This window comes from Hylobates moloch, unplaced genomic scaffold (genome assembly GCF_009828535.3).
Source record: "Hylobates moloch isolate HMO894 unplaced genomic scaffold, HMol_V3 SCAFFOLD_1, whole genome shotgun sequence".
Classification (NCBI taxonomy): Eukaryota; Metazoa; Chordata; class Mammalia; order Primates; family Hylobatidae; genus Hylobates; species Hylobates moloch.
The window spans coordinates 80,438,136-80,459,212 of NW_026652276.1; the positions used below are offsets into that span (position 1 = coordinate 80,438,136).

At 37.4% G+C, this 21,077-nt stretch overlaps 1 protein-coding gene across 2 annotated transcripts in view; it reads left to right on the forward strand.

Annotated features, from left to right (window-relative positions):
• Positions 1–16,962, forward strand: part of FAP (fibroblast activation protein alpha) — a 73,239-nt gene extending 56,277 nt beyond the window's left edge. For both annotated transcript variants that reach the window (XM_032755561.2, XM_032755562.2), the window contains 6 exons: positions 4,123–4,177; positions 12,669–12,768; positions 13,847–13,911; positions 14,413–14,485; positions 14,748–14,821; positions 16,570–16,962. In XM_032755561.2, the coding sequence (XP_032611452.1) occupies positions 4,123–4,177; positions 12,669–12,768; positions 13,847–13,911; positions 14,413–14,485; positions 14,748–14,821; positions 16,570–16,671 (469 nt within the window). In that variant the 3' untranslated portion in view covers positions 16,672–16,962. The remainder of the gene's footprint in view (positions 1–4,122; positions 4,178–12,668; positions 12,769–13,846; positions 13,912–14,412; positions 14,486–14,747; positions 14,822–16,569) is intronic.
• Positions 16,963–21,077: the final 4,115 nt, after the last annotated feature.

Genomic DNA, 21,077 nt, shown 5'->3' on the forward strand with positions numbered 1-21,077 from the left:
ACCGTGATTTATAGTTCAATCATCTTTTCCTGAAACAGGACTATATAGGCACCAAAACTGTGGCTTTTTTAGAAACACTGTGCAAATAATTCTTGCCATGTCTCTATAGTTGTTGGGTTTTGTTATTATGTTATGAGTATGTGAAGCTAAGAATAATAGTTTGTAAATTTAAAAGGTAGCAGGCTAATTGCACTCTCAGTCATGAATATATGTGCATGTGCGGAGCTAAAGGTCAAACACTGTTTCACAGGCAAAGATAAATTTAGAAATTTCTTTAGTACATTTTTTATCTCCTTAATGTCATTAATACTTAATGATGTCACTGCAACATGCAGAACAAAGATTGTATTTAACAGCCAGGAGCCAGGCCTAGACAACACTTTTCTATATTTTTGTCTCTAATCAAAGCAGAAGAGTTTAGACTCACAAGTAATGATTTTTAAAAATAGAAAGGTGTCCATAACCCATACATTTTCAAGTGCTTCTCTCATTCTGGGAACACACAAAATGTTCAATAAAAAACAAAGTCTATCTGAGTACAATATAACAAATTAGTAAGTAGGTTACTAACACTAAAATCTGTAGCTATCACTCAATTTCTGGAAGCTCCCTCTTTCTTATGGATTCAGACTTTTGGCCTTTCAACTATTCACTTGTTTGGAGGAGATAGTTCAAAGAAAAACCCCAGTGAGACACCATTTTCTCATATAAAGACTGTAGTGTGCCTTAATGAGAATATTAATGCCATCCACAGAATTGTAGCCTAATTCCATGGGGGACTTCTTTTTAGCACCATGACTCACATCTATTTGCATTTAAACCATGCAATAAACATCAAGGGCATGTAATCCTGGGACTACATGAAAACAGAGATGAGAATTATATCTCATTTATAATTTATTTAGATCTTTTCCAAAGCTAAAAGAGCTAAAAAGTGGTTTATTTTGGCATTGGTTAAAAAATCATTGTCTTCATCATCATCATCATCATCACAACCCACCAGTAACAACAAAATATGTCATTATACTTTTATGTGTTTATTTACCAGAACAAATGCACCATTTGAACCTAAGAAGAAATAGCTTCTTAATATTTTCCTTGGATGAAATGAAATTTTAAACCTGAGCCGTGATATTCAACATACAGGACACAAAGCCATAAATTCTACCTTCTACTGATTTTCGCAGTAGTACCAATTTGTCTTTGGCATTTAGAATTGAAGATGGACTAGGGGTGGTAATTGGATACCTCTACTTTCTCTGAGCCATTTTTAGGATGGAATCTGAAGAGTCTTCCTGCTATGGGGAAAACATATGTTCACCCATATACTCAGCCATTCAACAACATAGCAAATAGTAATATTAATACATGCCATTACAGTACACTCTGTATAAAATTGTGCAATTTGCAATTTCTGTTTTCAGTGTGCTTACAATCAGGTAAAAGTAAATAAGCCACCTACACTCTGAAGGGACAAAATTGTTGTTAGATCAAACTTTTAGTAAACACCCCAGAGAATATGGGCAGCTGCGTGGCCCCAAGCAAAGTCTATAAACAACAGTGGAGATGACAGCCAGAGCTGGCCTTGATTTTGCTTGAAATCGTTCTTATGCAACTGTGAAAAGGAAGCCTTATAATCCAATGCTTTGAGAAAACAAAAGCTAAATAGGATAGACTCAGAATAATAATCCTGGGGATGATTCAATATACCTCCTAAGGAAGTGTTTTAGGAATCAGACACTAAATGCCTGACCTGGGGAATTGAGATTATAATACTTCTACTGTAGCCCTTAAGTTGCCTCTCAGAGAATAAAATTTGTCCCCTGAATCTTTTACAAAATGCAATCTGGCTAAGCTTTTGACATACCAAAAGAAAATCGTACGTACATATTTGGAAACAACAGTAAATACTACTCAAGGCCAACAAATAGATTTAAACAAAGCAAAGTAGGGGAAAACAAGAAGTCATATCGTCTTATAACTTCTGTCTATATGAAAGAAAATGCGTCAGAAGAGATGCTTGTGAAGCTGCAGACAAGGGAGACTGGAACCTGCTGTCTTTAGGCATCTCTTCAAATGGTACATATGTGAGACCCTTAAAACTTTGGTGGTTATAAGGGCAACTTTGCTCATTTGGAGTATATTTGGCACTTTTGATATTCCCACAACTTTAAAATTTGATATAACTTGAGGGTTAGTGGTGGGGAAGAATTACATGAGATGAAATTTTCTATCATGCTTTTATAGATGGTATGAATAAGAATATTTCTAAAATAGGATAATAATTGATCACTACGATTCCAAGTTTACCTTGGCCTCAGGCCATCTTTATGAGAGAAAAGTTATAAAGTTCAATCCAGACTCCAAGATTAGAAAAACATCCTTTTCATTTGTTACTGACATTTTGTTGATATAATCACATTATCAACAGTATTTACAACCCTCTGGGAAACGCTTCAGAATTTGAAGGTGAATTTGATAGTGCCTCATTGGTCTGGAAGTGCTAAGATTATCTAGCTAACCTTTAACCTAGTCCTGCCACATTCAGTGTTAATGTTTCATTTCCATGTTAACTATTGCACTATCATTTCCTGTAAATGTCATCCTTTCAGAATAAACCTAGGAAGAGAGCTGTTAAGAGTTTCCTGTTCCCATGTATCACCTGTTATTTGCTCTTTACCCCAGATGTAAGGTAGTATGATTGTTGGCTTCTGGGAGATCATAAAATCACAAATGGTTTTATGTCTCAGAACTGTCTTCAAGCACTAGTAGCAAGGTTATTTTTTTAAACAAGAAAGTGAACCTTCTCTTCTTTCATTTGGTTTTTGAAGTTTGTGCAAGAATTGCTCAAGTGTCACAATTTGCTGCACATTTTCTCTTCTATATCATGAGCAGCATCCACACAGGTAGCAACTTTCCATTTGCTACTGCATTTCTTCTCTGTAGACTCCTCAGTGTCCTTCAGAATCAGTGTCGGGTAAGCTGTGACTAACGGGGCCTCTTCCCATCTGTTTGTCCCGGGCATTTGCCCAACTTCTCTATGCATCGGAAACGTGCATGTTGAATCAATGCAAGAGCGAAATGGTTGCTGTGAAATCCCTTTAAGAAACTACATTATTCAAGTAATGAAAATCACTCAGTTCTACTTTCAGAGAAGAACTGATGAGAAAGGTCTTTAACAGTAATTGAATGGAACAAGAAGATAGTATTTTTCTGGGACTGTGTGTCTCCTTTGGTCTTCTCCTCTCCTTCCTGTCACTGTTGCATACAGTGGTTTCTGCAATGGCTGATCCAGTTTGCTACATTCCAGTCCAGCTGCTGTTTCTCTGAGATTTTCTTGAGTTTTTATCAAACCAATCCCCAGACAAATCACAATTGCTCTAGAACACCAGCCCTTAGGGTAATATGTTAGAAATTAGCTTGAAACCCTCAATTTTGAGAGTTTCCCATGACTTTTTAAACGTTGTCCTTCAGTATAGCCCCTTGCTCCTAAGGAAAGATTTATTTTCAAAACAGTTTTCAAATGGATGCTCTTCTGTGATGGAGCTAAAAAGGAATTATTTCCATATTCTAAAAGACATATGTAATGGCCCCATGCACGATGAATTGAGGATGCCTAAGTATGAAATGGAAGACGGTTGTATATTTCTCCCAGATGTCTCTGAAAATGAAGTGGTGATTATCATTAACAACTCAACAAACAATGTGATAAGAAATTAATATAATTTAAAACAGCAAGAACAAAATCCTTCTTTCCAATAGCTGGGGATTTGGAAATTTGGTCCTGCTCAATACTACTGCTACTTCTTGTGTCACTATGAACCCATCTTTTGGCCTCTCTGAGTCTCAGGTACACCCCCACGATTAGACTACAAGGCCTTACCGCTCTGAGATTACCACTCAATAACTGTACAATAGAGTCTAAGAGAATCCTTTTATCTCTTTGCAGGAAACATGATAATATTATTTTAATTATTTGTAAATGCGGCCTTATTATGCATGTGTTTAAACAAAGAAAATGTAGCGTTTCTATTAAATCTTTGGATTAAATATGGTTGTGTAATGAAGTAAATGTCATGTGTACACACTTAACATTCTAAAAATTTGTTTCTTTTACTTTAGAAAATTCATAGAAATGGGTTTCATTGATGAAAAAAGAATAGCCATATGGGGCTGGGTGAGTTGTTTTATATTTTTTATGCCTGTTATTCAGTTCAGCAATCATCATTTTCTGAAGTGTTCGTTTAGAAGGTTTCTCATGAAATGTTAATGTTGCAACATAATTTAATCTGTCAATGGAAACAGTCAGTTTGGATAATCTGGGCTTCAAAATGGTGGTTTTAAGTGTTTGTTCCTTTTTTTCAATCTTTTCTTCCCTGTACTGTAAGTTAACTCATAATTGACATATTTTTACTTAAGTCTTTGTTACTAGATTATAGCATACTGAACTGAACCATATTCATCAGAGGGTGAATTTCCTTTGTTATTTTAAAGTTAAATATATATCTTTTATTTTATATTTCTATTTTATAAAAATCGGAGCTACAATTTGAAATCACAGGGACTTTCAGAATATAAATTCCTTAGTACCTAGCCTAGCAGTCGTATCTTAGCTGTTTAATTTTGTTTCTTTTTATTTGGCAATCAAATTATTTTAGTAGACCGAATGTTCGTTTGTGCTAACTGGAGAAAAGTACTATTTAGTTTCCTAATTATAGGTCATGGAGATAACTTCTCACATTTGAGGAGCTGTGCATATTTTGAAAATACACATTTAAAGAAAGTGACAAAACTTATCATTTATGGGCAATGAAGTCACTGGAAAGTTTAGAGAAATACTGGAAAGAGTTTAGATTTGCCCATTATAAATTATGATAATTACCCTTCAAAGAAGATTTCCTGTTTCACTTTTTGGTCTGAATTTGTACATTTGCAAGTCAATTTGCAGCCATTTGTGCCTGGGTTGTTTTTCTTGGCTGTTTTCTCTGAGAGCGGCCCGCACGAGAAGAAGGGAATGAAACCCAATATTGAAGGGAATCTGCAAGATTCAGCTCCACTCAGCTCAGTGACCAGATGAAGAGCTGTTAGGAATTTGAAGAAAGTTGTTACTTCAAGCCATTTGGTCCTTCTTAAAACTATCAAATGTTAAATATCTAAACAGAATGAAATTCAAATGAGTAGAAATAAATGAAATATTTCTATAGTGAAATATTCCAGATAATACCTTCCCTATCATCCATTTTTATAAAGTTTCCTAAAGCAAATCCTTGAAAGATTCTAATTTTGAGTTGAACATGTACATATAATCATTAACATTTCTCTTAGAGTTGGACTTTGCTTTTGCTGCAGGCTTTGAAATAACCATAAAGTAGAACTTTTTATTTTATTTATAGAACATTCTAGGTATTAGTTTGGTAGAAAACCATCTACGTGGGATGATTTTCTAAAAACCCACTCATCACCCAAAAATATATCCCTATCAGCCTGAAATTCTTCAATAATAGATTCTCACCACATCCAGTTGGGCAAATGCCACTGAAATAGTACATTAGAACCCCCACCCCTCAATTGCTTATTCTCCAACATGGTGACGACTGTGCGGTCGACTCTGAGAGCAAATTTGAGCAAAGAAAGTAAGAAACGGGCTGCCACGTGATATAACATCTGAGCAGAAGGAACTAGTATGTGGATAAAGACATTAATAGTATACTGGGTTTTAAAATCAGCTCTTCAGGTTTAAGATGTTTATTAATCCATCTGTCTAATCACTGACTTGTTCATTCTTTCATCTACATAGTACATTTTCTACAAGGTCTTGTACTAAGTTCCTTAGGGGATGAAAAGATGAGTAAGTCATAGTCCTGGCCCTCTTGTGGGGGAAACAGACAACAAAATAAGCAATGGCTCAGCAATGTTCCAAGTGTTAAGAGAGATGCAACTTGCTATGGAGTACAGGGGGACAAGAGTGGATAATTATGGCTGTGGGAGCTAAGGGAGGATTCCAAAATAAGTTAGCATTTGAGATTGGTGAAGATAGCTGAGGAACGGAGCATTCCAGGCAGAGTGAAAACCACATTGCCCAGGACCTGAGTTAAAGAGCATGGTGCACACGGGGAGACTGAGCTGTCCAGGGATGCCTGAAACTTCAAAAGTCTAAAGTATCTTGAGGAAAGTATAGGAAATGAGTCTGAATAAGTAAGTATACAGATAATAGTCTTTTAGGCCACCTAAAGGAGAGGGATTTGTGCATGCCTGTGACACCTTTCTCTTCATTCTTCTGTGCCTCTACGATTGTTACACCTTTTTTTTTCTTTTTTCTTTTTTGAGACGGAATTGCTCTCTGTTGCCCAGGCTGGAGTGCAGTGGTGCGATTTCGGCTCACTGCAACCTCTGCCTCCCAGGTTCCAGCGATTCTCCTGCCTCAGCCTCCCGAGTAGCTGGGATTACAGGCACATCCCACCATGCCTGGCTAATATTCCTTTTTTTGTTTTTGCGACAAGATTTTGTCATGTTGCCCAGGCTGGTCTCAAACCCCTAGGCTCAAGCAATTCACTCACCTCAGCTTCCCAAAATGCTGGGATTACAGGCATGAGCTACCGCACCTGGCCTCCATTTATTATTTAAGTATTGGTGTTTTTCTGGGTCTGGATCTCGCCTTGACCCTCATTAGTCTTCCTTTCCTTTGGCAAACCCTTGTGGTGTCAAAGATAATGATGACTTCCAGATCCCTGGCACCAGCACACACCTCTCTTCTGTGCTCCATGTTTCAAATGCCTGCTGATCATCTCTCCCACATGTCTCACATGGGCCTCAAACTTAACTTACGCCTAAGGTAAACTTGTTAAAGCCTATTTTAAAACAAGTCTTAATCTTCATTAAGGCTTCTCCACACACTCATTCACCCAAATTAGTAACCTGAGAGCTGTTTTCAACCTCCCCCTGTTCCTGACTTCAACATTCCATTGATTAGTAAGTTCTGTCAATTCTACCTTTAAACGTCAAAGTCTGTTCTCATCATCCCTACTGACACTGCCTTAGTTTGAGTTTCTCCATTTGTAATTTAAGCCAGAAATTCTCAAACTTTATCTTGCACAAACATCACCTGGAGAGCTTGTTAAGACACCAGAGATTCTGAGTCTGTGCTTCTCGGGTGGGGCCCGAGAGTCTGCATTTCCAACAAGACCCCAGGTAATGCTGATGTTTGGGTTCACAGACCACAGTTTTCACGCTTCAATTTATTCTAATTGCTTCTTACCTGTCCTCCTGCTTTGGCCTCACAAGCTCCAATGTGGTTAATGAAGTTATCCTTCCAAAACAATTTTCACCGTGTGGCTTTTCTGCTTATGTATTTTATAGGACTCTGCATTGCCTGCAACACAAAGCCCAGATACCTTTCCTGGCATGCAAGGCCTTTGGCAATCTGACTCCAGCTTAGTTTTCCAATCTCATCTCTTGCCACTTCTCCCTGTACCTTAAGTAATTTAAATTATTGCTGGGAGTGGTGGCTCATGCCTGTAATCCCAGTACTTTGTGAGACCGAGACAGGCAGATCATAAGGTCAGGAGTTCGAGACCAGCCTGTCCAACATGATGAATCCCTGTCTCTACTAAAAATACAAAACTTAGCCAGGCGTGGTGGCATGCGCCTGTAATCCCAGCTACTCAGGAAGCTGAGGCAGGAGAATTGCTTGAACCCGGGAGGTAGAGGTTGCAGTAAACTGAGATCACACCATTGTACTCGAGCCTGGGCAACAGAGCGAGACTCCATCTCAAAAAAAAAAAAAAAAATAGATAGATGATAGATAGATAGATAGATAGATAGATAGATAGATAGATAGATAGATCCATGCTTCCTTGTTCCCATGTTTTGTACATGCTATTTCTCGCATCTGCAATGTCCGTTCTCTCCTTCCATTCCCCACCTTTTACTCACTCCCAAATGGATAACTCACACTTGCTCTTTAAGATTCAACTTAGATATTATTTTCTTTGTGCTCCAGTAGCTCTTTGAATTTTTCTTATAGGAATTACCATGTTGTGTCTTGTCTGTCTGTTAGTTTCTCCCAAAAGAATGTCAGTTCATCAAAGGAATGGACTGTGTCTCATTTTAGCTTTGTTTCTGAGCCCAAAGCTACAATTGTGTTTGTTTAGCACAATGCTTGGCCACATCAAGCATCTATGATGTTGTTTAAACTGACTTTAATCCTGTAAATCAATGTCTTCCCTCAAATGTGTCCCGCTAGTACCAGGAGATGTTTCAGGAAAATGTCCTATAGTCTAATAATTTGGCAAATCACAAATTCTATGTAATAGAGTATATAGGCTCTAGAAAGACTAGCAAAAAAACAAACAAACAAAAAAAAACCAAAAAACCTGTCAAGTTTTGTTTAACACAGTATTACCAAAAAAGTATTTGATTCCACAATTCCTTATTCCTCCACCATCCCAGAACATATACTGACAATGTTTTCTATGGACATCAATATTTAAAGTGCTCTTGAAGTCAATAGGGCAAGGTATTGCTGTCTTAGAAAGATAATCTTGGCTGCAAAGTGGAGGATAATCTGAGATTTAGGGAGAGGATGGGCCAAGGGGCTAGGAGAGAAGTAATACCAGGGACAGATATCAAAGGCCTGAATTAGTCAGTGAAGTAGCAGTTGGAAGAGGTCATATCTCTGTGTGATCTTATACAATATAATAAGCAGGGACCTGTGGCAAATTGGAGATGGAAAAGAGAAAGACATTGAAAATTACCATGAGGGTTACTTAGCTCTTATTGCGTTTTGAATTAGGGAAGAATATATGTGTTTCCATGAAGTATTAGACAGTATAGTAGTTTGGGAAATACATCACACCCAACAAAATTTTTTGGAGTCAATTGGTCAATAAGCTCCAAATCCCACATTACTCTCCATTATCGAGTTCAAGAAATGGGGAATAAACCCTTTTATCTTCCCCTTTCCTTTTCTGGCTCACATAAAACAAGGCCCACTAGTCCCGGTTTTAGCCCCTTGATAAATATTCACTATGTGCCCACCACAGTGCCTAAGAAGTATCAGTTTATGACAGTGGTTGTTAAAGGGGCGATTTTGCTCCTTGGGACATTTGACAACATCTGGAGGCATTTTTAATTGTCACTCTGGGGGAGTGCTACTGGCATCTAGTGGGTAGAGGCCAGGGATGCTGTTAAACATCCTGCAATACATAGGACAGCCCCCTATAACAAAGAATTATCCATCCCAAACTGTCAATAGTGTCAGAGTTGCAAAACCCTGATATGCAATGAAAACTCAACACAATTATTCTGACAATCGAAGAGTAGCGAGGGTTTTGCTTAAATTATTAGAATAACAGCCTCATTTCTGGGCTTCGCTTTGTTAATATAGGCCTAGCCAGGTGGTGTTGAATAAGCATTAGTTCATGATTTAATCTTAGTTCCTTTCTCTCCCAGTGACTAATTATAAGTAATTTGAATTGCTATGTGTGATCAACGATGTAAAAGTAGGACAAATGCACCTCTAATGAGACTATATTAGACTCTGAACTTACAGTTTCCCCAAAAGAGGTTGCCCTAAGTATAGGGATACAGAGGAAGGGGCATGGGTTGCTGAGTCAAGTGTCCTGAGTTTGAGTCCCAGCTCTGCTGCTTACTGACTCCATAGCCACTATAAGTTTACTCTGAGCCTCAGTTTCCTTATTGTGAAATGCAGCAATAATTTCCTCACCAAGACACCGTGAGGATTAGACAAAGTAATAGCAAAGTCATATACTCAACAAATATTTATTCTATTCCTATTGTGTGTCGGGCCATATTTTCAGCGCTGGGCATACATTCATTGACGGGACAGACAAAAATATCTACCCTTATGGAGTTGGGAATGGTTGGACAGAAAGACAATAAACATGATAAATAAGTAAAATATAGAGGGTGTTAAATGAAGTTAAGCGCTATGGAAAAAGACAAAACAAGAAAGAGGAATGGTGCAAGTTGGTACAATTTTAAATCAGAACGGCAAAGAAGGCTCATTTGAGGTGACATTTGACTTTGAAGAGGAGAGGAAGTGAGGCATGCCAGTGTCTGTGGAAAGGGCATTCCAAGCAGAAGGTCACAGCATTTGCAAACGTCCTGAGGCCAGATCATGCTTGGAGAGTTCAAAGAACGTCAAGAGAGCCAGTGAGCAAGGGGAATAGAAAGGAAGGGGAGAAATGAGGTGGGAGAATGGAGACAGATTGCGTGAGACCATAAAGGCCATTACAATAACCCTGACCACATAAATGTTAGCTAGTTATTATTATTGCCTATAGGTAAAATGTTCCAGTGTGCATTACGCCTCAAATAAGAGTGTTTCGTAAACCCTCCTTCAAAATCCTGTGCCCTTCTAAGAATGTTTTTAAAGATATCCCTCATTTAAACAAAATGGCAAGGCGTCTAAGTGCAAAGGACAAAATTCCAGAATTCTCATGGCCAATCTGCTCTGTGGGTTCTTTTCTTGCAACAGCCACCCACTCTGCCTGGGAGCCCCACTCATGGAGGGGGGGCAGGAAAAAGTCAACTCGGGTTTTCTTTTTTCCCCCTCTTCATTTCTACAATAGGAATAGCTTCTCCAAGCTGCCCGAGAATTTAAAGTACACCTTCTTTTGTTGTGCTGCTGATACAGTCGCTTTTGCTCTTACAAATTCCCAGAGAAAATTTATATTCATTCTGAAAACAGGAAAGTTTTATTTAAATACAACACTATCACCCAATGACTGAATAGATACAGATTAATAATTCCTGAGATTTTCAACAGAAATGTTCAAAAACCTTTTCATGATATGCAAAGGCTCTTATTTTAATCTCAAGTCTCACTTTATTTCCTTCTCTGGGGCATAGGAAAGGAGAAGCAGGACCCAGTATTTTTATTTGCAGTAAACACACTTTGCCAATAAAATAATAAACGATAATAATTTTTTTCTAAAGGTCTCTGGGTTACTCTGCTCTCATTTGATCTTGAAATTCAGAAGGAAGGAAAGCCTTCCCATTTCAGCAGGAGTTGCTGCAAACCTGCTAATCAAAATAAGTCGTTTTTTAAATTATAAGTGAAAGTTTAAACCAGACAGAGAATTTTCACTTGCAATAAGGATTTTCAAACCCAAATGTATCTTCTGTTTTTAAAATATACTTTTTCCCTATTAAAACATGGTTCAGTTCTCCTCCAAGTATAATAAAAAGGGTCCACGGTACAATCCGAGCCCCCTGTTTTATTCTGTGTTTTGTAGCTAAAGGTCTTCAATACAATTCCCCAGAGCTAAAAACATAAAACTGTAAATTAGTTTGAGAATTCTTCATTTAACTGTTAGATTCAGCAAGATTGTTTAGCTGATTCTCCCATTCCATGCATTTCATGAATTAAAAATAGACCCCCGCCACTGACCTATTACCAGCACCAGGTCTGTCTACATCTCTCTCTCTCTTTCTCACACTCTCACTCATTCTCCCTCTCTAAAGAATGACCTTCTCTGGTAAAGATGATATGATCTATCCTGATCTGAGGGAAGTGATTCCCAGAAATCTGTGGTCATAAGGTCCTAAAAACACGGTATGGCTTTAGCTGGAGAGTCACGCTGTCCCCTTATGATTTTTAGGGACGTTCTTGCATCAGGGCAAGAATAAACACAGAGAATCACTTCCTAATCTAGTGCACACATTTTTTTTGGTCCATGTCCCAGACAACTGCTTAGTCCACGTTCCCAGGAGAAGCACCTCTCTCACAGCATGTTTGTACAGACCAAATTTGCTTCTCACGAGGCAATGCAACCTTATTTGGATGCCCTGTTCATTTCTTCATATTTAAGAAAAGGTTCAAATTTCCATGTGACATGGGCAGAGATCTCTTTCTCTTAACAGGATCCCATTTCTGAATCACCTCTTGATTCCTTGGAGAAGAAAATCTATGAGAGATAAACCTACTCCTAACTCTGCAAATTGCATCCTGTTTTGTATTTATTTCCTTTTCCTTAAATTTGCAGGAAGAAATATAAGGTTTTTAAAGACATCGATGACTTTTCCTCCTTTGAGCTGCTATGTCAGAAATCCTTAGAACTTGTACCACTACATCATACACAAACTATGGCCATGTCTTAAATTATCCAAAAAGTTCTTATGGCCTTCCTTTGGTATTCTGTTGTGAAAATAAATAAGTAAATACAAAGATACATGTTCTGCCTCACAGGACTTTTGCAAACTGCGAGGATGTATCTTACATTTAAATTTTGGTAATTTTTTTTTTTCTGTGCATCTCTTTCAAGTCATCTCTTTCAAGTAAAATCCTGTTTTTGTTCCAGCACGGTCCTAGTTGGAAAGATATAGAGAAAAAAAGGAGAATTTTTTTCTTTTTGCAAAAGAAAATTGAAATTCTATCTATCTCTTAAACTGCTCCTACCATGTTTTAAGAGGGTCTGTTCTGATCAGCACACCAAGTATTTCTGATGCATTAGGGATGAAATTACCATTATGTCTGGTCATTTATCTGAAGCTTGCTGCCGAGGATGCAAGATAGACATGTAATCCACCCTTAGCCATATTCTCCAGCTCCCTTCAGTCCGGATTGTGAGTAGAGTTGCTATAAACATAGGGAGGAAAGCTTATGAAAGTAAATCTGAGTCTGACTCATAACAATGTCTCTACAGTCCTATGGAGGATACGTTTCATCACTGGCCCTTGCATCTGGAACTGGTCTTTTCAAATGTGGGATAGCAGTGGCTCCAGTCTCCAGCTGGGAATATTACGGTATGGAAACATTCATGAATGTTACCGTGAAAGCATTTGACATGTAATTACTCTATATTTGATGTTGCTAGAAAAATGGATTATGCAGTAAAATTCACCCCAGCATCACCGGGGAAAATATAATTTATAAACAAAGTTGTTTATATCATTTATTATAAACATGTTGGAACAATCAATGAAATCTCAAGAGTGAGGAAAGCCTCTTCCATAATCCACTCTATCTTATTTTCTCCCAGAAACCTTGAGACCCTGCCCAACCAAATCTTTAAAATCAGAGCTAACTCTGTTTTTGCAGGCACACAGCTACAGCATAATTGGCTTTTAAGCACATCTTCTGCACGGTCAGGCCAGAGGCCAAGCAATTCACCTCCATGCCACAGTTAGCAATTGCCAGCTCCATTGCTCCAGAAATCAAAGAAACAAAAACTTTGTTGGAGAAATACTCCTGTTTGTGCCTATTTTTATCATTACACCAATGCAGGATGATTATTTGGAACGAACTCTAATAATTATACAAAATAACTCTAATAATTATACAAAAATTAGCTTCATCAGATTCTCTCTTCTGTATTGGGGCAGAAATAAACAGTTGTGACTTGTAGGGGATCTTGATTAAGAAAAAAGGTGTGTACATCTATGTATGTGTGTAGGGGGAATGGATTTGAGGAAAATATTTTCATCCCAGATGAAATAAGACACCAGTAAAAGTCCTAAAGATGGCTGGATTTGTGATTTTCTTTAAAATATATTGAGACCATTCTACAGGTCATTCCTACTACAACATTCTTCCCTAGGAGGGTAGAAGTGAAAAATATTAAGAACAGTCATAGAAAGAAAATGTTTAGACACTCCTGTTTCCATAATCTCTTCCTTCATACTTCTCTAGCTCTATTGAGGCTAATTGCAGAGATGGCACATATTCTTTGAGGCCAACCATTATAGCAAAGTAAAGCAAGAATTTACCTCAAGAGCTCAAGACGGGAAAATTGAGAAACAGTTATTAAACTAGAAGGTCTTGTTGGTTAATGAAATGACATGCATCGCATGCAAACAATGCATATTCTTATATCTTTTATAGCGTCTGTCTACACAGAGAGATTCATGGGTCTCCCAACAAAGGATGATAATCTTGAGCACTATAAAGTAAGTGTTTCCATTTTATTTAGGTTAATAATTAATTTCTAATATGCTAAATAATTTAAAAGCAGTAGTTCAGAATTTACAGTTTTAATTCTGGGTCCCCAAGCAAATATCATCTTTTGTTAATTGCAAAACACATCACTAGAAAGGGTTTTACTCCTTTTGGATTCTGTTCTTTCTTTTCCCATCCTCCCTTCCCTAACCTCTCTTTTCCCAATCTTCCTCCCCACCCCCAACCCCTACACAGCTTGAGCGGGCATCATTTATGCCTAAGGTCTCACTCATATGTAACATATGACACATAAACTTTCAGTTTTTCAAACTAAGAATCAGATGGAAGTAATGCAAATGATGATGAAAATGTGTTGCTCTGACTCTTAAATATTTATCAACCAAAGCAATACATAATTTCAGTATTGGTGCTAAGTCCATTGCACAATGATTTAGCTAGTTTTCTATTAGAACTTGCAGCAACTAAAATGTTAATTTTTTTCTCTTTTCCAGAATTCAACTGTGATGGCAAGAGCAGAATATTTCAGAAATGTAGACTATCTTCTCATCCACGGAACAGCAGATGGTGAGGTTTAAGCAAGACTCTTACACATAAAAATACTGAGCCAGCATCACTTTGTTTAAGAAACATTAAGCATCCTCCTATGCCTATGCTCAGGGTCAGTACCTAAGAGTCAGGGACATTTCCATATCTGAGTGTGATTACTCACTGCTGACAATGTCAAATGCATGACTAGATAATTGTTGGTGTTCATTTCCAGGCAGTACATTGTCACTCTATGCTTTCTGGTATTTAGCAGCACTTTAACTCTCTCTCTTTGTTGCAGATAATGTGCACTTTCAAAACTCAGCACAGATTGCTAAAGCTCTGGTTAATGCACAAGTGGATTTCCAGGCAATGGTACATAATTTTGTTTTGCTCATGTTCATGGCCTTAGACCCTCAAGCTAAAAGGAGGGGTTCATATTTTTATTTTTTTTAACTTTTAAAATGAAATCTGACAAAGAGGCTGCAGGATAGAGTAGGCAGAACATTAGCAAATGAATCTTGGATCTTTCTTTAACTCCTGAAGGACCTGAGGCAAACCAGATCACCTCTCGTGTTCCCAATTGAGTCATGTAACATAAAGGAGTTCACAAGATTAAATTATCTTCTTGTTCAAACATCCAGTAGTTCTGAAATCCTGTGTGAATAAGTGCAACTATATGCTTAGAGTCCCTGCAAAACCTGATCACCCTTAAACAGCTAGAAGATTCTGTTTGTTCAGTAAGAAGCAGTTGCAAAATGTCATCACAAACCTCCAAGGCTCCCTGAAATCATATGGCTCCATTTGGGGTTAGAGAACTTTTCGCCTGTGTATTCTCATCCCCTGGCATACAACCTGGCCTATCACAAATGCTCAGCTTCTTACTGAGTGAATGAATGAATTAGCTAAATGTAAAATCCAGGTTGCTTGAGGAATGAGAAATGGAACCAGAAAAGAAAATAAAGTGAAAGCCAAAGTTGGGGGTGGGGCGGCATTCTTGGTAGCTACCTTTTCCTCTCACAAATGCTCCCTCAATTGCTTAAATTGAACAAGAACCCCGAGAAGGAGACCCCCATCTTTTCAACATTTGTTTTAAAAAAATGTACTGGCTTGGAAGGAAATGGGGGAGGGGGTATAAGAAGAAGTTGGTTAGGGGGTACAAAAGACAGTTAGACAGAAAAAAATAAGTTCTAGTATTTGAAAGTACAGTAGGGAAATTATGGTCAATGATAATTGATTATATAATTCAAAATAGCTGGAAGAGAAGAATTATAATTTTCCCAACATAAAAGGAAATTTGTTTGAGGTGATGGGTATTTCAGTTACCTTGATTTGATCATTATACATTGTATTCAGCTATCAAAATATCACTGTACCCCCAAAAGATACACAACTATTATATATGAAATTTTTAAAAATATACAAAGAGTGAGGTGAGCTTTTTCTGACCTTTTTTATTGTGATCCCCAAAGTAAATTCAACTTAGTAAATATATATTATTACATCGTGACCACTGCTACCTTTATTCAGTGAAAGCAATAATCTTGGTGGCATCCCTCCAAGAGTGAGGTTTAAAGTTATAATACTATCTTTCACTTTTTAAAAATGCTATTTTTAACTCCTATAAATACTCCTATAAAGGGTATTTATGGCTATATATGAATACATTATATTGTGGATTTTCTGCAACAGAGAGGAATTAGATTCACAGGCTGAAAGCCTCATGGAATTTTTGAGCTACAAGGAATCTTAGGGAAAATCAACTCCAACCCCTTTGTTTTTCAAATGAAGAAACCAGACTCCAAAGAAGCAAAATAACAGACCCAATGCATCACTTCTGGTAACTCTGATTCCTGATCCTGATCTTCCAGGATGCTGGATGATGCGAGATCTCAGCCACTGAGATCTAAAATATGTTTAAAGCATGTGAAACAGTAGTGGAGGTTAACAAAAGCTCTTCCTGCTATAAATATTTACATGTAAGCTATTTTATTTATTTGAGTGTTCTTAGATAGAATTTCCCCATAATAGAAAGATTATCGGTCCTGAGAGCACAAAAAAGTCCAAGCTAAATGCATTTTGTGACTGCAGGAATAAAACAAGCTTCTTTCTTTGTGTTTCAGTGGTACTCTGACCAGAACCATGGCTTATCCGGCCTGTCCACGAACCACTTATACACCCACATGACCCACTTCCTAAAGCAGTGTTTCTCTTTGTTGGACTAAAAACGATGCAGATGCAAGCCTGTATCAGAATCTGAAAACTTTATATAAATCCCTCAGACCGTTTGCTTGTTTTATTTTTTATGTTGTAAAATGCTGGTATAAACAAACGAATGTTGTTCTAAAGGCTGTTAAAAAAATGATGAGGACTCAGAAGTTCAAGCTAAATATTGTTTACATTTTCTGGTACTCTGTGAAAGAAGAGAAAAGAGAGTCGTGCATTTTGCTTTGGACACAGTGTTTTATCACCTGTTCGTTTGAAGAAAAATAATAAAGTCAGAAGTTCAAGTGCTACTGTGTTGTCTGTATTCATTGATTTCAGGTTCCAGGTTTTATCACAGAAAGAAGTGTTTGTGCAGAGCAATTGCATGAATAATATTAGGGTGGTCATGGAGGAGAAGAATCTAGAAGTGATTTTGGATTTCTGTCATGAGAACTCCAAATACTGGAACCAACAGCTCAGAGTAGGCAAAAGCATTGTTCAGAAAATGCAAGTGAATCACTTTTGAGATGTTTGCACTCTATGCTGTCCCTCCAAGAAATGTTTATTACATTTCTCCCAGAAGATTTCTTCAACATTGCCAAAAGCATTTGATAAAGATAAAGTCAGACTTTTGAATTCAGGCTCCTTTTAAAAAATGCTTCTAATTTGGAAGTGTTCCTATTTTGAATCCATTTTTAGAATTAGTAATGGTAACTGCTTTCAGATTGCTAACCCATAACCAAATCAAACCAAACAAAAATAAATAAATAAGTAAATAAAATGACAACAATAGCTAGAGAGGAAAATTTTATATCTATGAGATTTTTCTGAGGTTTTAGTTCTACATTATAAAGTTCATATTGAAAAAAATAGCTGTAAGGCCTACAGTCCTAAAGCAATGCATTGCCAGTTACTACCACCTTCAGTTAGAAATTACTGGTGACCTGCCATCTCTGTGATTGCCTCAGAATTAAAAGATCCATACCAGGTCACCAGAAGATATTTATTGAATGAATGTTGGAAGTATCCACCACACTGCTGTCTAAGGGATTTTTCGTTGTGTAACCCCCAGCACTGGATTGCCCTGGGTAATTTCTCCCCATCCCTAGCTTAATACCTTCTTTCCAGTTGCAGGTTGAATCCCCTCATGCCTTATACCCAGAAGAACCAATCTTGGCCTGGAACATTACAGCAGGAAGACCGCAAAGAGCACAAATGCAGTCTTCTCTAGAGTTTTCTGACTTATTCCAATCCAGCATCGTTTCCACTTCAGCTTTCTGAAACCATTGCCCCTAACTCAGGCCACATAGCTCCACCTCACACGTCAGGAAGGGATGTTTTGTGGTGGTCAGGAATTCTGGACAACAGCTTCCCAGATTCAGGACTGGCCACAGACTCTCTTTTCTTCCTCCATGCAATGGCTGTTGCCCTGAGGACCAGAGTAAGCTACCACCTTCTCTCTCTGTTCTGCACACAGCAGCCTCTGAAGCAAGCCCAAGAGATTTTCTCATAGTTTTCTCATCATTCACTCTCTCCATCTAGGGAGAGAAAAATAACCAGTCATTTTCTAATACTCTATCTAGGGATACCACAGGGTCATTACAAATAGAAAGACCAAAAATCCTATTTCTCCAACTTATTTTCTGCCTTTGTGACATTTGCGAAACTGGATTCTAATATCGATCTGCAGTAAGTGGTCTCCAGCCTCAGGCCTTTGCTCCCACTGCCACAGAGGGAACTGCTGAGACAAAACTAATAGTGTCATTTTCCCACTTAGAACCCTTCGATGATTCTCCATTGCCTAAAAAATAAGATTCAAAATCAGCATGACACAGAGAGCCCTTGACGATCTGTCCCCATGCATATTTTCCAAACCCTTTTCCTGACACCAGCTTCTATGGACCCTTAGATTAAAATTAGATGAAATTACAATTCAGCTCTTCAGTCCTACTTGCCACATTTCCCTGCTCAGTGGCCACATGGTTAGTCAGCACCATATTGGACAATGTCGATGTAGAACATTTTCATTATCACAGAAAGTGCTGCTGAACACCCTAGTGCTACCTTAGAGAAAATCTTCCTAATGCTACCCTAGAGAAATCTTCACCACCCTTGTCTTGGAATGTGGCATATCACAGAAACTCACCAATTGTTGAATTAATGAACGCCTCTGTGTTCATGGAAGATTCTGGTTTTCCACATTACTGTTGATGAAGCCTTCCCTGACCCCCTCAGGTAGAGTCTCCCAGGTCTTCCTCAAAACTCTAAATATGTTTTCAGTTATTTATTCATTCATTCATTCAACAAACATTTACTGCGTCTGATTGTATATCAAACACTGTGCAAGACTTCGAGGATGTAGTAAGAGCAAGGCAGCGGCTTGCATGGCAGTTTTTTAAGTGTTCACCTTTCATACAGCTTTATTAGATTCTTATTTTGTCTAGAAAGATAAAAGGTGCATGAAGTACAAAAGGGAGAGATTTTAAGTAGAAAATGCCAAGCTAAAAGAAAAATTTAAAAATATCTTGCCTTTTCTATCTGTAAGAAGCTGGAGTATAATAATAATTATCATTTACCACATTTTATTCTTGGATATGAGACATGGAAAAGGGGGTATCCCAATAGCCTAATTAAAGCTGCAAAGTATAATTATCCTTCACACACAACAAACAAGATTTTCATTCATTCATTCACTCATTCAGTGACTGCAATTGCAAGCCACTATTTTAGGCACTGTAGGTAAGACCTCCCCCCAAAAAAAGTCTAGTGGAAGAGGGAAGCCATAAAACAATTAATTTCTAAACATTAGTTCAAATTTTAGTCCCACACGGCTGGCCTGAGAGCTATTTTTAAAGGTTTCAAAATTCTAGATGACCATCAAATATTTCTTAGAGTAAATAAGAAAAAAAGAAGCAAGCAAATGAGTATTTGGTTAAATTTAACACGAATGAGAGAACTTTTATTGGAGTTTTAAAAATGTTTTTTAAAACCTACCCTTATTGATAAAATGCATTATTTATTTCCTTAAGAAAACATTTATTGAATACCTATGCCGCGCACAGTAGTATTGTGGGTACTGCAGGGGTTACGAAGATGAATATATATGACAATTTCTCCATTTCTAGACTGTATCAGTAAAGGCGACTTAACGAATCTGATTTTCCCAACATTTGAGCATTTTTCAGAAACTGACAGATCTTTATGCAAATGTTGTTGCCAAGCTGTTTGTAATGGTGAAATTATACTTTGACAGTAACTCTTTAAAATATATTAAACCCAGCTAAGGTTTTTTTGGAAATGTTGCCAATTAAGTGACTTTAATGAGCTTCTTGATGGTAATGTAATTAAAATTCAGATGTTCTAATTGTAAAAAAAAATAGTTCTGGGAAAGTTAACAGTAAAATAAGCAAATGTAAAATGAATTGGGGCTAATTTAAATGGTGATAATGTGGTCTTCTGAGAAGATTCTACCAAAACAATGCTTTCAATTATGCTGTTTGTAAAGAAGAAAGAAGGCACCTAACAGAGATTTTGAATTTATCCAATAAAGCAGATATTTTGAGTTTATCCAATAAGACAGATTGAAAAATTCTGAACACAGTAAATCATTCTCAGTCTGTGAAGGGGAACTGCTAAAACACTTCCTTGGCATTATGGACAGGTACTTTGGCAATTCGAAGTGGAATAATTTTTAATTCAGGAAGAAATAAGAGCTTAGACCTTACCAAGCTATTCATGGGGAAAACGATCTGGCTTCTAGCATAAGCCTCTAATGACCACCTGCTCAGATTACTGGCATGCAATACTAACATGCTGGTCATAAACACTTCTTTTGACACACAGGTAACATCTTTGGCAAGCTAGAGCAGTCTGATTTTATTCCATTGGTTTCTAATTAATACTCCATTTTTACTTACTTAAAACATTGTATTGACAGTATATATTTTAACAGATACTTGTTGGTTTAGCATTCTGTCTTTTGCTCTGTGGTTATAGAGAATCAGTATTGTGTGAACAAGAGAGAGGTACAAGCAAGGTAAGGCCATGCCCCAATGGCTTGACAACTCACCTTCCCTCTTTCATATTTACTATTTGTTGACAAGCAAAGATAGGAACATCTTTGTTAGTCACTAATTTTTAGGGCCAGGAACTTTTGTCACTGCTACAGAAGGTGAATTTTTGAAATAAGTGTCGTAATGAAACAGTAGAATATTAAGAAGTGATTTGTGTGTTAAAAAACTACTACCCATTCGCAAAATTAGGCTTGTTATTGAAACATCCTTTTAGATATCTATGAACACAACAGAACATTTTAGATATGTGATAAAATTTCCTTATACCCTACTGGTACTACACTAAATTTCCAAATTTGAGAAATGATCATTAAAAAGTGAAGATGCTTTAATATATATACAAGTGCTTTGTA